Genomic DNA, 17,600 nt, shown 5'->3' with positions numbered 1-17,600 from the left:
CAAGAAGCCCTTTCTGAGATAGCCAAGAACTGGAACCAAGTTAAGTGCTCCTAGCTGGGGGACAGCTCAACAAACCGGGAGGGACAAATGTAAGGGAATGTCACCGGGTCATGAGCCACAATGAATATGAGAATCCCCAGAAGCACCATTTAACTCAGAGGAACCGAGTGAAGCAGGCCCTGGACACAATGGCCACAGTGTAAGCACAAAGCATTAATCCAACGCTCTCCAATCGTGACCAAGCTCTGGCCTGGGGAAAAGCTGAGGAAAAAAGCCCTGCCCCCTTCCTCCAGAGACGTGGTATCCCGCACGTGCACTGGCTGGCCTGCCTTTCTTCAAGCTTCTAAGGGCTAGCTCACTGGGCAAAGACAAGTAAGGGACAGCAACCCAGGGGCCCAGAATGAGCAGGCATGGGTCTCCTAACAACGATTCCATTTGCTCAGAGGAATTCTGACTCCCATCCACTTCCATAGTTGTATTTTACCCTCGTGGTGGCTAGGTGGCACAGTGAACAGAGCACCTGCCCTGCAGTCAGGAGGACCCGAGCTCAAATCTGCCTCAGACACTTAACACTTACTAGCTGTATGACCTTGGGCAAGTCACTTAATCCCAATTGCTCTCCAAAAAGCAAAAAAAAACACAACTAAAACTAAAATGGTATTTTACCCAGCTGAGGCCACCTGGAACCTAGCCTTCGTAGAACTAAAGGATTCCCAGGTGATTCCAAGTGTACATAAATCTAAAGCAATACACTCTGCACATAGCAGGCATTTTGTCAATGCTTCTTGAGCTGACCAGCACCCAATTTTTCAGGGAATTTACAATTCAAGATTGTAACCAAAATACTTTCCCTCAACTCCATAACCTCCATTTAGTGCATGCTGAAAAGGACATGCTGTTTGTTATTTAAAATGCAGCAGAAATACTGTAGCTCTGCAATTCAGTGTCTCTGTGGCAAAAATAAAAAAGTGTGTCCACAGGCAAGCAGCACCATAGCAAAGGTGGCAGTCTTAGGTGGGACTAGGGAAAGCCAAGCTGCCAGTACAAAGCTGAAGACACTGCTGCAGGCTGTCAGATGAATGACTTCCATGCAGGGCGGAAGAGAGAATGATGCCAAGAAAGGCACCCAGAGCATCCGGCACTGGGCCATGGTGGCTAGCTACACTCTACTGCACGCGCACACCCACCCACACTTGCAGGCACGCGTGCACACCCACGCACGCCCACCCACACATATGCACAGGTACGCACACACACATATACACACACACGCACACATGCACACACACACACGGTTAATGGTAAAAAGTAAAACACATGGCTTTTTTTTAAGACGCCTTGGTTAAGCTGTTTAGAACGTCAGGCGTGCTTCTGAGGTCTCGAGGAGGGCCCCACTTCACAGGGTCAGTCCAGGCAGCCTCCAGCTTACCAGGGTTGCAGTCAGTGAGCAGGGAGCAGATGGAAAGGAGCACTTTAGAGATGGTGAGGGCCGGGCTCCAGTTGTCCTTCAGAATATCCAGACAGATCACCCCTTGGCTATTGATGTTACAGTGATAAATTCTTGTCCGGAACGTGACCTGGGGAGAAAAGTGACCCTGTGACAACAGCCGAGGCACCCAGACATCTCACTGCATTCTGTCTCCTCCTTTTCCAATCCCGCCTGCAGGGACCGTGGCTTTCTGGGGAAGGAAGGAGAGCCTACTTCTTGCGCAGTCTGCCTTGATCACGATGCCCTGCCCAATCCTCAGGACCCTGCTCCATTCTACACCAGCTAAAACACAGGGAGCTCTCATGGCTGCTAACCACCCCCTACCCCTTGACTCTATCACCTCAGCCAGCTGCTGGGCCATCTTTTTCCCTTTACTAAAGCTCAACTTTTATAGACAAGTGCCCCTACCTGACGCCTGTTTCCTCACAAACCCTTCCAAGTTTGTTGGCTCCCATCTCCACCCACAAATTGTGCCCAAAGGCCACGAATAATCCAGCTGCCCCTTCTCAATTCTCCAATGTTTTTCATATCCATTCACAATGGCCCAATCCTATCGGTTCTACCCATACAACTCTTTCCTAAAACATCTTCTCCTCCCTGTTCCCATTATTACCTGCCTGATGTAGGTAAGACTCTCACTGCGGCCCAATCTCCCGACAATGCTTCCTGTCTCCATTTCCCCCTCTTCAATCATCAGGTCATGTCCCTCATCTCTTCAAAGGCTTTTAGTGTTTACAGTGGCTGCCCACTGAGTCAAGTCCAAGCTCTTAGCTGGCATTCAAAGCCTGCCCCCTCTTCCAAATCTGCTGCCACCCCGCCTTTCTAGCCTTTTCTTGGGACCAACATCTGTCTTGTCATCTTACTGGAATGTTCATTCGCTGAGGGCAGGGACTATATCTTTTCTAAGTGCTGTACATCCCCTAGGACTTGGATCAGTGATTCCTGTACAGCAGGAGCTCAGTGGGTCTCACTTTTCTCATTTGTAAAATAAGAAATCTGCGCTAGAGGAAGTACAAGGTTCTTCTCTCAGATGTGAATCTTATGCAAGCCCCTCCCTAGTAGGCACAGAGACTCTGCTCTCAGTCCCTCCCAAAGTCTGTACAGAGCTCCGCCCAGAGCAGATGCTAACAGAGGGGGAAAGACAGGTACTTGGTGGGAAGCTGGTTTGAGATCACCCCAGATTTACGAGGCTGGCTGAAATAAAGTGAAGATGGGCAAATGTTAAGTATGTGATAGTGTTATGGCCAGCAAAAAGTAGCTTTATATTTAAGACACATTATCTTTTATGTCTAAACCACAACTTCACTACCTTAAAGGTTAAAGCGATATTCTCATACTAAATGTTAGGATGGCTGGTTATCTGCTGACCTCTTGTGTTAGCTGGTAATATTACATTACTTCAGAGTTAATCTAGAGATCATTCCAAATGGGTCACTGCAGACTTAGTAGAGAAAAATGATGGAATACTTTTGAAATGTTTAATAAAAAGACAAAATGGTAACCAAAAATCATTGAGTACACGTAGAAAAATCTGCCAGCTGGCCCACCGTGAGTCATATTTCTTCTACTTGCAGTCTTTCTGTAAGGACCTTTCTTAGCTCTCACATTCCGTATCACAGTCTGTTCTGACCACATCTCCCACTACCTGGCACTTCTCATCTGAAAAACAGCATTTCCCAGAAAGTAGCCAATTCTGTGTTTATGAGAGAACTAATTTACTAAGCAAACAGAGCTAGGCTCTGTGGTGCTTCAGGCTGACCGAGAGAGAGGAAAATGGCAGGGACTGTATTCTATGGACTTTATTCTGTTAGTTCTATGGAAAGATATTTCACTTGAAACAGCAAACATGTTCTCTTTAAGAACCTGAATCCCCAAATGACCATTTTCCATAAAAAGCTAATGAAACTAGTTAGGCTGATTTTGAACTTATAAAACACACTTTAATCTAAATCTTTCATTATGTCAAAGAATCCCCAGGTATCTGTGCTGTTTATTTTGGATGGCTAATTTTAAAACAAAATCATTATGTTTTAGAAAGCTAATGTGTGGCAAGGAACAAAAAAATGACCCAAACTATTTTAATTCCAAGAAATGAATGAAACCACCATCTATTGTCAATGAGCGATACCATGTGTTTGGCAGAGAGGACTGGTGATTTCCTAGGGGTGTGGGAACTCCCTCCACCAATGATTATAATCCCTCTGGATGCATGGAGAAAGCTGGAGCCCCCCCCCAATTCAACTACCCTTTATCCTGTGACCCTGGATTTGGTCTTTGGAGGACAGATGCCTGTGCTGCTGGCTGGCAGGATCTGCTGTCCATTTAAAGTGAAAAAACTGCCCTCTCCAGTACTCCAGCCATTACTCTGAAGGGTAATGTGGGACAGGGCTGGAGATACTGAACCTGGAATCAAGGAGGCCTAGATGGGATCCTGTCCCTGACATTTACTACCCAGGAGGCCTTGGTCAACTTGTTGAAAACTCTTGTCAGACTCCGGAGGTCCCCAGGGGGGCTGCCTAGTGCACAGGGTTCCGAGGAGCCAACAAGATGCTAGAACTCATCTGGACAAGAAAACCACTCCTTCCTCTTCACAGGCATGAACACCACCCAGGGAACCTCTCACGTATCCAGAATGGCAAGATAAAAACAGGACAGAATCTACAAATAAAATTTATTTTGTTTAGAGTGTCAACACTAAAATGAGTTCACACCCCCTGAGCATCCTTATGATGATGTGGGGGAAGTGGCGCAGATGTGTTCGAGGAGGCAAAGAAAAAACGGCTCTGAGTGTTTTACTTGAAAAAAGTAAAAGTGACAGTGTGTTCGGGAGGTCCTGCACCATGGAGTTTTGTCTGCTGTATTAATTAAAAACACAGCTACAGCACATCACAGCGACAGGGAAAGTCTAAAATTCCCCCCGTCTGCCATTCTGTGCCCCCATCGTTTGAGGAGGCTGGAGAGAGAGGCAGTGAGGGGACACCCATCTAATGCTGTCAGAGCATGGGCTGCGTCTGACCCCGGCACAAAGACTCCCACCTCCTCCTTTAGGCTGCCCCGGCAGCCGCCCGACACAGGGGTTATGCCACTGTCCACAATGTGAGAGGAGCCAGGGGCTGAGCAGAAAAGACATCACCTGCTACTGTGCTGGTAAAATGACCAGAAGAAAACCCCCGAACTCCTGGGCATCTGAAGCCTGAATTAAGTACTAGGATTTCATGCTTACAGCCCAGGGAAATAGAGTACACACACTGCTCTGCAAAAGGCCAGCCCCCATGGGCCACAGATGTAGCAGAGGGCCAGTGGCCAGAGACCATGGGCCGGGCTCTGGGGGAGGTGCAGGGGGCAGGACAGCCCCAGGAAGGGGGAAGCACCACACTGCCTGGCTGCCAATCAAACCCATTTCAGGGTGAAACATTCATTTTGTCACAATTTACCTGTGCAAAGTACTGATTAGCTCTGAAGAGCTGGGCTGGGAATTCTGAACAAGACTATGTCTCGACTCTCAGCCAATCAGCATTTACGAAGTGCTTCTGTGCCAGGCACAAAGAAAGCGGGAGCTCCTGGCCCAGGAGGGGAGACAATGTAAAACCCTCTGAACAGACGAGATGCAGATGGGAGAACCTGGGGAAAGCACGGGCAGCCAGAGCACAGGTGGGGCTTTAGCAGGGACTGGCAGTCTCTTGTGGGGGAGGGGAGGGGAGGGCTTTGAATGCCACATGCAGGAGTTTCTATCTAGCCCTGCAGGCCATAGAGAGCCACTTTTTGAGTCTGAGTGAGGGGAAGTGATGCACTCAGACCTCTGGTTCAGGAAGATCAGTCTTGGGAGGAGCCTGAGGCCCCAGAGGAGAGATGACATACTGGGGCCATGGCGGGCCTTGGCCACAGCCTGGATGGGGAGGATGACAAGATGGCACCTCCCACAGGAACAGCCAGGCGAGGAAGAAGGGAAGCCTGACAGACAGGGAAGTGTGAGGTTCTGGACATGCTGGGATAAGATTTTCAGGATTCTGCATCTGAGAAGTCCAGGAGGAGACTGGAGGTCAGCAGAGACGATGGATCCACGGGAGCAGGGCATGAGATTAGAGCGGCCCAGGATGCAGCCTGGGGGCAGCCATGGTCAGCAGCATGACCCAGTGGAGGTGGGGGGGAGAATCAGGACCGAGCAGGGTCATGAGAACTGGGATGACAGCAACAAGCATTTGTCCGGTGCCTCCTAAGTGTCCTCCAGCCCTCACAGCCAGCCTGGGAGGCAGCTACTGGTATGATCCTCATTTTACAGATGAGGAAACTGAGGCAAACAGAGGTTAAGTGACTTGCCCAAGGTCACAGTTATAACTATCTGAAGCTGGATTAGAATTCAGGTCTCCCTGACTCCAGGCCACCCGCTGCATCCACAGCACAGTATTTTCCCAGTAAAATGATGGCAGCTGTTCCCTGTTCTTAAGACATCTGTGGGGTTCAAGTGCACAAGGAAGGAGACCCCGCCTCCCTGATGGGCGCCCCTGCTCTCCACGTTGCTGGAGCAGGCCACGTGTGGAGCCCCCACGGCAGGAGGGCCCGTCTGTACACGGCTACATCATGGAAATGATTCTGCATTGCAGAGGGCAGAGGGCACCGCACAAGCTACCGAGGCGTGCTGGGCTCAGGGCTCCAACACTAAGCGAGCCCAGCTAAGTTCTGCGTCTGCTTCTGACAGCTCTTCCCTCGCCCTCCTCCTCATCAGAGGACGCTGCACCTCCTGCTGCCGTCCCCACACGCCAGGGCCTCCCTGACACTTATTCTCACCATTCAGAGTTCTCAGCTCTCTCCCCAAACGCCAGGGAACTAGAGGGGCCGAGCACAACCTAAGACCCGCCCTCCCTCCAACACAAGAGCTCCTGCCGTGAACCTTTCACGCTGCCTGGGGGGTCTCTGTTACACGGATACGGAAGCACACCATGAAAGGGGGGAGCCTCACTGTCAAGGCCTGTGTGGACAGTGCCTGCTAGGGCTGTCAGAGGGGCACATCCTAAGCATGCTGTAGAGGGAAAATAAAGACACGTGCTGACAAACACTCCAGTTGTTTATGTGTATTACAAAGTCTAAAATTATGCTGAGTTCTGACATCTATAATCAAGTAATAAACTTGTAAGTAGCCGAGAAAGACGATTATCCAGTTGTGCTTTCTAAAACCAGACTCCAAGGTCATTCACGTTATTTTAACAGAATATTAAAAGTAACCACAATTTCCCCCATTTTATTTGGCACTTGTAAATTTGCACAAATTATACAGCCTGGAACAATTTACTCTAAATCACTGTGGATAATTGGATTTCCACAGCCTAATGGACAGAGGTGAGAGATCCTGATTCAGAAAAAAAGGTCAGGAAAATGAGCCGCATTCAGCTCTGCTATCTGAGAAGGGAGAGGCAAGACAGAGCCAGAGCTGACATTTCTATGTGCTGTGACCCCAACAGCCCGCACTGGCTTTTAGGTTCACTCTGGTGGAAAGACATGAGACCTGAAATCAGAACGTCGGTACTTCTTCCTGACCCCTCTGTCCACAATCTGATCATAAAGACCCTTGGCTAACACCAAAGGCCAACAGACCCCACTGGATTCCGTTGTGAGGACCGCCCCTGAATTCAGCTCCAACTCAAGCCCTTCTGTGGCTCGGAGGGTTCTTACCTTTGGAGGCTTGAAGGGATACTCTGGTGTGAAAGTGATGTCAAGGAAGAAGACGCCCCCCTCATAGACGGACCCCGGAGGCCCCAGAATAGTTGATCTCCATTCGTAGATGTTGTCACCTTTGGGACCCGCACTATGAGAAAAAACACAGCAGTGGGACAAAGTTATGATGAGGCAGAGGCAAGAAAGCAACTCTGGAGGCCCCAGGGAGTCAGGATGCAATGAGCAGCATCTCTGCAGAGGGCCAAAGATGAAACCCCCCATGGGATGGAGGCAAGTGGCAGAAAGAAGCCAGCATTTCTGAATGGGATCCCCAGGAACTGGCTGGGCCCGATTATCTGTCACAAGGGGCTTCTCTCCCTTCCTCTTCCTGCCCCTCAAAATCTGGGGACAGAAAGAAAGGAGGGGTCAGTCAATCAATAGAAGCCAATGAAAAGGGCAATCTGGACCTTTTTAAGCGCAAAGATGAGAACAGAAGGAAATCTGAAGGGAGCATAGTCAGGGAAGTTTTAGAGGTACTCTGCCACATTTTATCATGGTTCTTGTCTGTGATTTTAAGGGATTAAAAAGCTTAAAATTGGAGATCCAGTTACATTTACAATCCTCTTCTTTATAATTAAAAAAAAATAAATTACAATGGTCACTCTCAGCTTCTCAATGCACATATATCTCCATGATAACAGAGGAAAAAAGAACCCTTCTGTTTTGTCCCCCAAACTCCCCTTCCAATAAACACAGGGACTTTCCCCCCTGAAATACAAAAGCAAACCTCCACATGGAAAGGCAATTCAGTCACGGATCATGTTAATTCAGTAACATTTCAACAAATATTCCCTACTTTTTAAAGTATTTTTGCCAGGTGATGGGGGTGGGGTGTAGAGAAAGAGGGAAAAGCTTCATCACAGCATCTACTCAACAGGCTTACAAGCTAAGAGGAAATCAGGAGGCGAGGGCAAGGAAAGGAGCTCTCCAGGGAAGCAGAAGTACCCGGGGCCGGAGAGTACATGGCAGGGAGTAAGGTATAAGGAGACTGGAGAGGTAAGAAAGGGCAAGTGGATAGGAAGGGCTTCGAATGCCAACCAGAGATTTTCTATTTGCTCCTGGGAGTGAGAAGGAGCTGCTAAAATCACTTTAGTGGGTGAATGGAGGATGGGCCGGAGTGGGGAGAGACAGGGGCAGGGCAGGCAGGACCCTCCCCCCAGCAGCTATGGCAAAGGTCCAGTTGTAAGGTGGTAAGGGTCAGAGGGAATGAGGAGGCCTCGAGGCTTCACGCCTGAGTCATTTAGAGGATGTGGGGGGGAGGGGAGCCCTGGAGAAGGGAGCCACTCTGCCCTGCTGAACCTTCAGACCCTCCTCTCCATCCCCTCCCCTTGCTGCTCACACACATGTTGTGGTTGTAGTCCAGCTAGTAATTTCCATATTGCTCTTGCAGACTCATTGGAAAGCGTGATCTTTTGTCTACACTCTTGGCATATTTGGAGAGAGGCCAGACAAGCCTGTTTCCCGGTTTTTTAAGGCGCACAGAGAGGGGAGCTTTTAGATGTGCCACACATTGTGGGGAGCTTTTAAGCATTGTGTCTATCACAATAACTAAGCATCATTAGCTAATGTCTCAAGGTAAACCCATGTTTATCACTAAGGAGAGAAGACACCCAACAGCGTGCCAACAATCTGCAATGTCACATTGGGGGGTCAAGTGTTTCTGAGGTCGCTGAGTTCATCACTGGCCTTGCTCTACAATGTGAGAACTGCTTCGAACAGGAGCCCCCAGGCGGACCAGGAGCCTTGGACCAGAGACCCTGGGCCAACCAGGAGCCACAGGCCCAACCAAGAGCCCCCTTGCCAACTCTCCCATTCTCTCGCTCTTCAGTCATGCTTGCATCATCAGAGTTATCTTCTTGCAGTTACTTCCCAAGGGCTTTTTTTTCAGCCACATCTCTTATTTTGAGAGGGTTAATTCAGTTAAAACTCTGTAATATGATCTGAGCTCCCTTTAACGGGGCACGCATGCACTGTAACATGCTAACAGCAGATGAATGTGGGGGCACCCTACTACGGACCGCCTCTCTTCTGGCACCCAACAGGAAAGACACCTTGTGTGCCACCTGGGACTGGCTTGCATATGGACAAATGAAGGTCACCAATGTTAATCTGTATATTGAACATGAATAAAGCTTGAGTTCTTTCTTCTTTGGTAGAAATAAAATAGAATTTTTGATATTTCATGCATCCCAATGGATAGTCCTGCACTCCCTAGGGGGCACATACCCCACTTTGGAAACCACTGGTCCAGAGATGGAGGAGGATGGGAAAGTACGGAAGTGGGAGTGTCAGTGGGGACTGGCAACTGCCAGCCGAGGTTCTGAGAACAGGTAAAGAAAGGGCAGTCTGGTAGGGCCACTGACAGAGAAGGAGGTGGGGGTGGTTTGGGGCAGACAGAGATGAGATGCCGGCCTCTCATGTCCAGCAGGCAGCTGGAAAGGCAGAATGTGCACTGAGGAGAGGCAGCAAGTGAGGAGAGCCCCAAAGAACGGGACACCCACTGTTAGTGACTGGGGAGAAGAGCATAAAGGAGAGAGTATCTATAAGGACAGGGTAATGATGTCTGACACAACAGCCAAGAAAAGGGCCTCAGATCTGGTACCAAGAGGTTCCAGAGGACCCAAGGAGCAGGAGAAGAGGGAACCAGCCCACCGGGGGTTGGGAAGTGTGTGGGCAGTGCCTTCTCTTCTACACCTTTACAGGTTGGGGGAGAGGAGCCAGCACAGAGGAGAAATGGGGGACATGGGGGGCCAGATGCCAGAGTGCACTGTCTTTAGGATGGGGCCTTCAAAGGCATAAAGAATATTATTAGGCCAGGGGTGGCCAGGTGGCTCAGCAAGTAAGAGCACCGGCTCCAGTGTCGGGATGACCTGGAGATCGAATCTCAGGCTCAGACACTTGGCACCACACCCAGAAATAACTGGCCGTGTAACCTTGAGCAAGTTACTTAACCCCGATTGCTTTAAAAAAAAATATATTATTAGCCCCAAATCTACCTGGATATCTTTAAAAATCTACTTCACCTGAAGCAACTTCATTTAGCTCTCAAAATCCTACTTTACAGGGGAGCTAGGGAGACCTCTTTTGTCTTCAATGATTACAAGAACCACAGTGGGACCTTAGAGCTGGAGGGTTTTTTCCTCCAAATACAAATGTTGCTATTTTTTGTATCCACAATTACCCTGACTTCCCAGTACATCCCCTCACCCCCCACAACCACCCGCTGTCACAGAGATGTCCCAACTTGGCCCACAAGACTCTGTAGTGGGGCTGCACCAGACTAAAGTGTCCCTGGGAAGTATCTGACAAAATAAGTGAAAATCCAACATAATAAGTCACAACGCAGCCTGCAGGAACCCATGTCCACATGCTGACCAGGGTGAGAGGCTCCCGTGCTCACCATGAGCTTGTGGGGGAAAGGAAAAAGAAGAGGGGAGGGAAGGCTCCTTGGCTGTCCTTCCTTACCAGACTACGAGGGAAAGAGACAGAAAAGCTGGAGAGCAAGACAGCTAAAGACACCTAAGATCTGCCCCCCACAAATGAAGCTGCCAGACACCATGTTTTCTGGCCTTACACAAAGCCTAGTCTTTACAAAGCTGCCAGGAGGAAGTCACTGAGCAGAGACAAAGAGGGAGCTGCAAAACCGAGGCCTCGGACAGTGCTAGACCTGCTGGCTGCCCAACCACCCAGTGCAATGGATACTTCAACAGTTAGACTCGAAATAAGATACCTCCTTCAACTATCAGTATTCATCTTTAAAAGCTTTCCAATTCTAAAGGAGTAAAAACACTGCCTGATGACAGGCTGGAAAGGACATGTACGGCTCCTAATGTAACACGGGGCAGCTCAAAGTCTAAACCCTACGGCAAGGTCCTCAAATGTGCTTGTCAACAGGGAGTCTCTGTGGGCAGGTCTCAGGGAAAAGGGAGGAGTCTGGGAAGACTTTCCTGGGAGTCCCAGGTGCGGAACAGGCCACACGGGACGACCAAAGCCACCCAAAAGGCTAAAGCCGGGGCAGCCTGAGGAAGGAGGGCCCTTTACTAGGCTCACTGCAGCAGCTGCCCAGCATTTCTGCTTGTGCCGGGATGTCTTCCAGACTCTCCTTTTGGGAGGGGGCACGGAAGAGCAGGATGGATACCCACAGGCTGGAGGAAGGCAAGGCCCCGTTGGTAGCTGCAGAGAAGATGGACTTGGTAGCTGGCTCAGTCCTGCCTCTAGGCCTCCTGGGAGGCCAAGCCCATTCTGCCTTCCTCAGAGCTCTAATGACCAAACTAGGACCACAGAATGTCACTGCTGGATGGGGTCTCATGCGCCATCTGGGTCAACCCCCCATTCCCAAGGGCCTCCTCGCTCCCAGTGAGGGGTCCTCCTAGGGCCTCCTCAGCCCCCAGGTCAATTCTGGAGGGTCAACAAGAAATTATTTTCTGGTACCAAACTTCTGCCTCTTGTTCTGCGTTCTGAGGAACCCCAAACACCTGGACACAACCATGTCATCTGCTGCCTGATGTCCATTCCATCCCCAAGTCTTCCCGTGGGGTCACAGATGCAAGGCACCCACTCATTCCTTCCAGGCTCTGTCCTCTGGACAGTCTCCAGCCCATCAGTGTAGTCCCTCTCCCGAGGTGGTGCCCAGAAGGGCACTGCAGGCCTGTTCTGAACAGGGATGTGCTAGGTCCAGGAATGCCCCAGACCTCTCCAGTCTGAGCATGCCTCCCCGCTCCTGTGCTGGCTCTGTCACCGGGCATGCTGCCTCGCCCTGCCAGTCATCTGCCACCTGCTCATTTGATATGCCTTTGTCCACACCATAATTACAGTCTCATATACAGCCCACTTCCAACTCGCCATGAACCATCCTAAATCTAAATGCAGCCTGGCCTCGCTGGCACTTGCCCATCTTTTCCCTAAGAATGGGCTGAGACGCTTCATGCAATGCTCTAGCTGGAATCCAGGTAAACGCTCTACAAGCTACAGAATCTCCCCAAGTCCAGGCCCCCAGCCCCATGTCTTTCAGCTGACCCTCCCTCGTCACCCTGGCCTTGTCACTATCCCAGCACACCATTAACAAGTTCTCCAGTTTGTTTTATGAGGATGAAAAACATTTTTTTTGCACAGTTTCGTTTCCAGTGGAGTAACTAAACCATGACTAAGGTTTTAGTTTGGGCAGCTGGTTTTTCTCCTTTTTAATATCACTGTCACTACCCTCCTTCCCCTCCTAACTCTCACCACCAAGAACAAAAGCTCTCCCTTCTGATAAATAAGGAGTCACCAAAAACAAATGCACACAGTGGCTGGGTCTGCACCTTCTGACCACCCCCCTGACGCGGTTCTACAGCCTGGAATAAAATCAGGCCCCCCACGTGGCCCAATGTGCCAGTGACACAGTCAGGTTCCTGGAGACACGATGCTGTCTGAGCTTCTCTGCATCCCTGCCCTCCGTGGCCCTACGCTGCTCTGTGCCACTCTCGTTTGTGGGGGACCCAGCAAGGGCTGAAAGCCCGACCTGATGCTCCAACAAAGTCAGCCGAGGGCCCATCAGCAGTGTCACTGGGCCAGTGTCTCAGAGAGCGATGCCTTCCCCTCCAAGTCACCACGGTCACTGCCTCCTCGTGGGCCTCATGCCTGCCGAGGCTCAGCTTGGTTTTCTACACATCCAACCCCCATCAACCAAGGATGATTTCTGCTTAAAAAGTGTTCATGCTCACAGTTCTAAGCACAATTATATGAATGATAAGGTATTGTTTCATCTACGGCATAAGGCTGAGTTACTAATAATGGAAATTTAAAAACTATTAAAGTGGCGTGACAGAAATCTAATTCAATGCGCTTCTGAACTGGGATGTGCCAACATTTGTGATTCTGTATCTCAGTTACACAATGAGGAGACCATGATTTCTGAAAGATCCCATTCCCAGGAGCAAGCACACGGAGGCAGTGCCTCCCAGGGAGTCGGTGGGCCCAACATTCCTGCCCTGGCATTTTAAGAAGTCGTACAAGCTCCATTTTTACAAGGTATTACTGATGACTTACAGGGAAATCCCGCAAACAAGGAGGAAATGGGAGTTGGCTGTAAAACAGGGCTGGTGCAATGTTCTTCCCTTCACTGGAAGGGAACACCCAGAAAATCTAGGAGGATGTGATGGAACAAAGGAAGCACAAGAAACTCCTTTGGCCCTCCCTGGGAGGCTCACTGAGGGCCAGACCCGGCTGGTGCCAGGCCTTCCTCCAAGCATGGGTCTGCGCACCTGTAAAGCAGTGCACTACAGACCCTGCACTCTCTACTCACAGGGCAAACTTTCAAACTTTCAAACACTGGTGAAATCAGGCTCTCTCTCATTCTGTCTGCTTTCCCTCTTCTACTTTTTCCCATGAAAACCCTTTGTGCAGCGGCCAGGGAGTGCTGAGGATAGAGTCCTAGGGGAGGATCAGGTTCAAATTCTCCCCCAGACACTGGGCAAATCAGCCCCACTGTAAAGCAAGGGTCATAAAAACACTCCTGTGTCATGAAGGATACGAGACCCCACAGGCTGAGTACTCCGCGAGCCTGCCCTCCCTCAGCCGGCTGTGCCCCCACATCTGCTTTGGTGTTTGAACCCTGTTCCACTCCTTCCCCTCCGATCCTAGGGAAGGCCCTGCCCGAGCCTCTCTTGCACCACTGGCCTGCATCCCGATCCACTCAAGGCCTGCAGCAGTGCCTGGGGCCACTCCACTCTGGCACATGGCCTGTTCTTCCCTAGCCCAGGGACAGCTGGAAGTCCCAGCTGGTGCTAAGACCTGGCTGGTTGTGATGATCTGAGCTGGAAGCTGTCAGAAAGGCCCCATCTCTCCTCCATGTCTCTGGGCCATCACTAAGCACCCATCCCTGCAGTTGGGTGTGAAGGCTCTCCAGGAAGGCAAGGGTCTGACCCTCTCAGAGGGTGGCCCTGCACGGCAGGCCGGGAAGCGATTTCACTTCCTGATGGGTAGGGCTGGCTTTTTTTGGGGGGTGGGGGAGGATCTTCTCTCACAGAGTCAGCACATGTCTGTCTCTGGCAGGTTCCCTCCACCCCATGAACCTGCTGTTTCTAAGCAGCTATGGAATTAGAAACCAGATCACCAAGTTATCAGAACCATGTAAGAGAAAGCAGGCTCCATGTGGGGCTCTTGGTCTCTTTTATTAGCACAGTGCAGTAGGGTGTAGACGCTTCTCTGCTCCCCTGCAAGGTCTACACTAGGGGGAATTTCTGGAGAGCTGGGAAGACATCCAGAATCGTGTCCTTAATCACACATTATTTCAAACTTGAACAAAAATACCATCGTTACCTCTGGGATCCCAGATGCATTTAAAAAAAGTATCTCTCCAGCTCTTTATACTCCAGGGGGCCCAGACTTCTGACTTCCGCCATGAACCCCTCTGGCCGGTGGTGTTCACCTTGTGTAGAGCTCTCTCCTCACTGTTAAATCCAGTGCCTGCGTGCATGCATCCCTTATGAAGCACCCACTGTATGCCAGGGGCTAGAGGGGAGGACAAGGAATACAAGTCTCTCTTCACAAGGGGCTGACATTCTAAGGGAGGAGCCAAATTTACATCAACATGGCCACACATAGGGAGGCAGAGCGCCCTGGGAACTCATCAGGAAGCACCAGAAGGAGGCGGAGGGGGTGACAGGCTGGGTGAGAAGGAACCCTAAAAGCAAAAGCACCTTCCAAGGGCCAAACCGATGATGGGGACAGGGATGCGGTGGGGAGGGGAGCAAGCAGGACAGACAGACATGTCTCCTGGGTTACCTGAGGAAAAGCCATGCTACATAGCCCTTTGGTGGGGAAGGGCTAGGGAGGACAAGAAGAAAGCAAGCTAATATTTTCTCAGACTTTTAAGATTCCCCAGACACCACCCATGTCATCTGATAGTCATGACCTGTAAGGTAAGCGCTAAAGGCGTCAGCATCCCCATTTTACAGATGGCGGACAAGGGGCTCAGGCAGGGTCGGGGCCTCTCCTGACTCCCAGATCCTTATTCTTTCTGCTCAGCCACAATGACCAAGGGCAGCACATTCAAAGCGTCTGATAATTAGGGCCTAGAGCCCACTCTCTGGGGTGCAGCAGCAGCACAGACACCTCCCACGGACCAGGATCCAGAGAAGGTCCCCCAACTCAAGGGAGACTTCAGCAAAGACTAAAAAGGGATCTCTAGGTTTAGGGAGGGGCAGGGGCTGGAAAGATGTGGGAGGGAGCACTGAGCTGCCAGACAAGGCAAGGGGAAGGCAGCCAAAAATGAGCGACAGTACTCTTGCCTTTCCCTGGTGACACATGCTCTGCCTCCCAGGCCCCCAGCCAGGGCAGATGTGGGACCACCCTGAGGATTCAGGGACAGGTCAAGAAGAGCCTGACCACCTCTCAAATGTGCTCTGCTCGTTCCAGTTCAGGGAGCTGGGAGGTCCAGCCATTGTCCAGTGACCTCCACTCAACGGTGAGGTCATCCTCTGCCTGAGGCCACGAAGTGACAGGAGCCAAGAGGAAACAGCAGGGTTAGAGGGGGGCCTGGCAGCTCTGGAGGGCGAGAAGAGGGGGGATGCTCGCATCTGCAAAAATAACAGGTCTGTGTGGCTCTAGGCACCCTGGGGAATGGGGATGGGGGGCACAGGGCAGAGCAACAAGGGTCAACTTTGCTCAAATCCAATTCCCCGCCTTCTTTGCAGAAGGGGATCTGCAGGGGGACCATGGTGCAGTGACAGACTCACTTCAGCACAGTGGATCTATCTGTGTGGACAGCGGGCTGAAAGCCTGACAGCATCAGCGCTCCTGCTCTCCCTCTCTGGCTTTTAAGTCCATAGAATAGCAATGCAGATGTTCCCTTAAATGCTCTGATTGTCACCTAATAATTAATAGTCAGAGGACACAAGTACCCTGCCCAACATGCAGAGGGACAATGGGCCTTTTCTTCTAATGGGGACATTTCAGGATCACTCCTGATTAACATAAGCCACCCCAACTTCACAAGCACTTATCTATTCAGGACGGGTTTGCTAGAGAAGGTGGGTGGCTGAAGAAGGGTCTGAATAAGGAACAAGTGGAATGACAGATGGGAGATGGGGGGCTGTTCCAGGCCTAAAGATCGCACAGAATTAGAAAGGGAGTTTGGAACAAAGGAGGAGAGGGCTTCATTCTTCCTGTAATAAGAAGGGAGGAGAATACAGGGAAATGAAGGAAATAATGTGGACAGACAAAATTAATCTGATGGCAACATCTTTAAGTCTGATCTTTCCATGAAATGTCTACATCCCATGGTTTTAAATGGTATCAGAAAGTCAAGAGAAGCTGTGCAGTCTGCAGCAATTCTGTCCCAAGCCATGGTCTGCTAAGCTCTGGTTCTGAGCCCAGGTTTCTGGCTGACCACCCCTCTCCTAAGAGCCACAAACCCCTTAATGATGGATCCCAATCCAAACTTCAACTAAGTGTGCTAGGAAGGGGATGATTAGCCACTCCGTGGAAAAGGAAGGAGATGGCTGACTGACAGAGAGACCAACAGGCATGTTGGGACTGCAATGGAAAAGCCCCACCGTGGCTGGCAAAACGGGCACCACTATGGCCCAGCGCACGCGGTGTGGGGCTGTGGCATGCCCCTTCCAGCACCGAGACTCAGGAATTAATCAAGTTTCACACCGTGTTCAACCAATCGCTTTGGGTCTGTTTGGCTCATCTATGGCCCAACACAATCTGGAAAGGTGCAGGTGAGGATCCCAGCCGTGGAGGAGACAAGCCTTTTTTTACAACTACAGATGAGGGGAGAGTTCTGAACTAAACAAGGGACCAAAAAGCCCCACACGGGATAAAGCCAGACAATTCTGATGACATAAAACTGAAAAGCTTTTGTACACAATTAGTGCAGTGAGAATCAGAAGGCAAACAGCGGGAAAAGATCTCTGTGGCAAATGTCTCTGATGAAAGCCTGATATGAAAGATGGAGACAACCAATGCAAAACAAACAAATATCCAAGGACATAAAGGGCAGCTCACAAAAGGAAGAAATGCAAACTATCAACATGAAAAACCTCCAAATCATCCATAATGAAAGAAACACAATTTAAAAAAAAAATTCCGAGGCTGCCTCATAGCCTTTGCATTGACAAAGATAACCAAAGAGGAAAATGGCAGCCACCCAGGGGGCTGGGGAAGAAGAGGCGGAGGAAGCTGGTGAGATGCAATTGGCTCCACTTGGGAAAGCAGTTTGGAAGCACCCCCCAACTTCCCGGGGGGCTGGGAGCATCAAGGGAAGGAAGGTTTATCAAGCACTGAGTACAGTACAGGTACCTAGTAAACATTTTTCCTTCCTTCCTTCTTCCCCCCTTCCCTCCCTTCCTCCTTCTCTTCCTTCTTCCCCCCTTCCCTTCCTTCCTCCCTCCCTCCTTTTCTTTCTTCCCTTCCT

At 50.4% G+C, this 17,600-nt stretch overlaps 2 protein-coding genes across 3 annotated transcripts in view; both read right to left on the bottom strand.

Annotated features, from left to right (window-relative positions):
- The window catches only part of RPL15 (ribosomal protein L15), a 431,201-nt gene that overhangs the window by 18,680 nt on the left and 394,921 nt on the right, over positions 1-17,600 (bottom strand). The gene's annotated exons all lie outside the window — the stretch shown is intronic.
- UBE2E1 (ubiquitin conjugating enzyme E2 E1) overlaps positions 1-17,600 on the bottom strand; it is a 47,030-nt gene that overhangs the window by 2,752 nt on the left and 26,678 nt on the right. The window contains exons 3-4 of the mRNA XM_069088489.1: positions 7,157-7,289; positions 1,430-1,577 (exon numbers count right to left, since the gene is read on the bottom strand). Coding sequence (XP_068944590.1) covers positions 1,430-1,577; positions 7,157-7,289 — 281 coding nt within the window. The remainder of the gene's footprint in view (positions 1-1,429; positions 1,578-7,156; positions 7,290-17,600) is intronic.

This window comes from Petaurus breviceps, unplaced genomic scaffold (assembly GCF_028583685.1).
Source record: "Petaurus breviceps papuanus isolate PSGF00001 unplaced genomic scaffold, PetGlider_PUasm1.0 185, whole genome shotgun sequence".
Classification (NCBI taxonomy): domain Eukaryota; kingdom Metazoa; phylum Chordata; class Mammalia; order Diprotodontia; family Petauridae; genus Petaurus; species Petaurus breviceps.
This window is presented reverse-complemented; position numbering and strand designations above follow the sequence as displayed.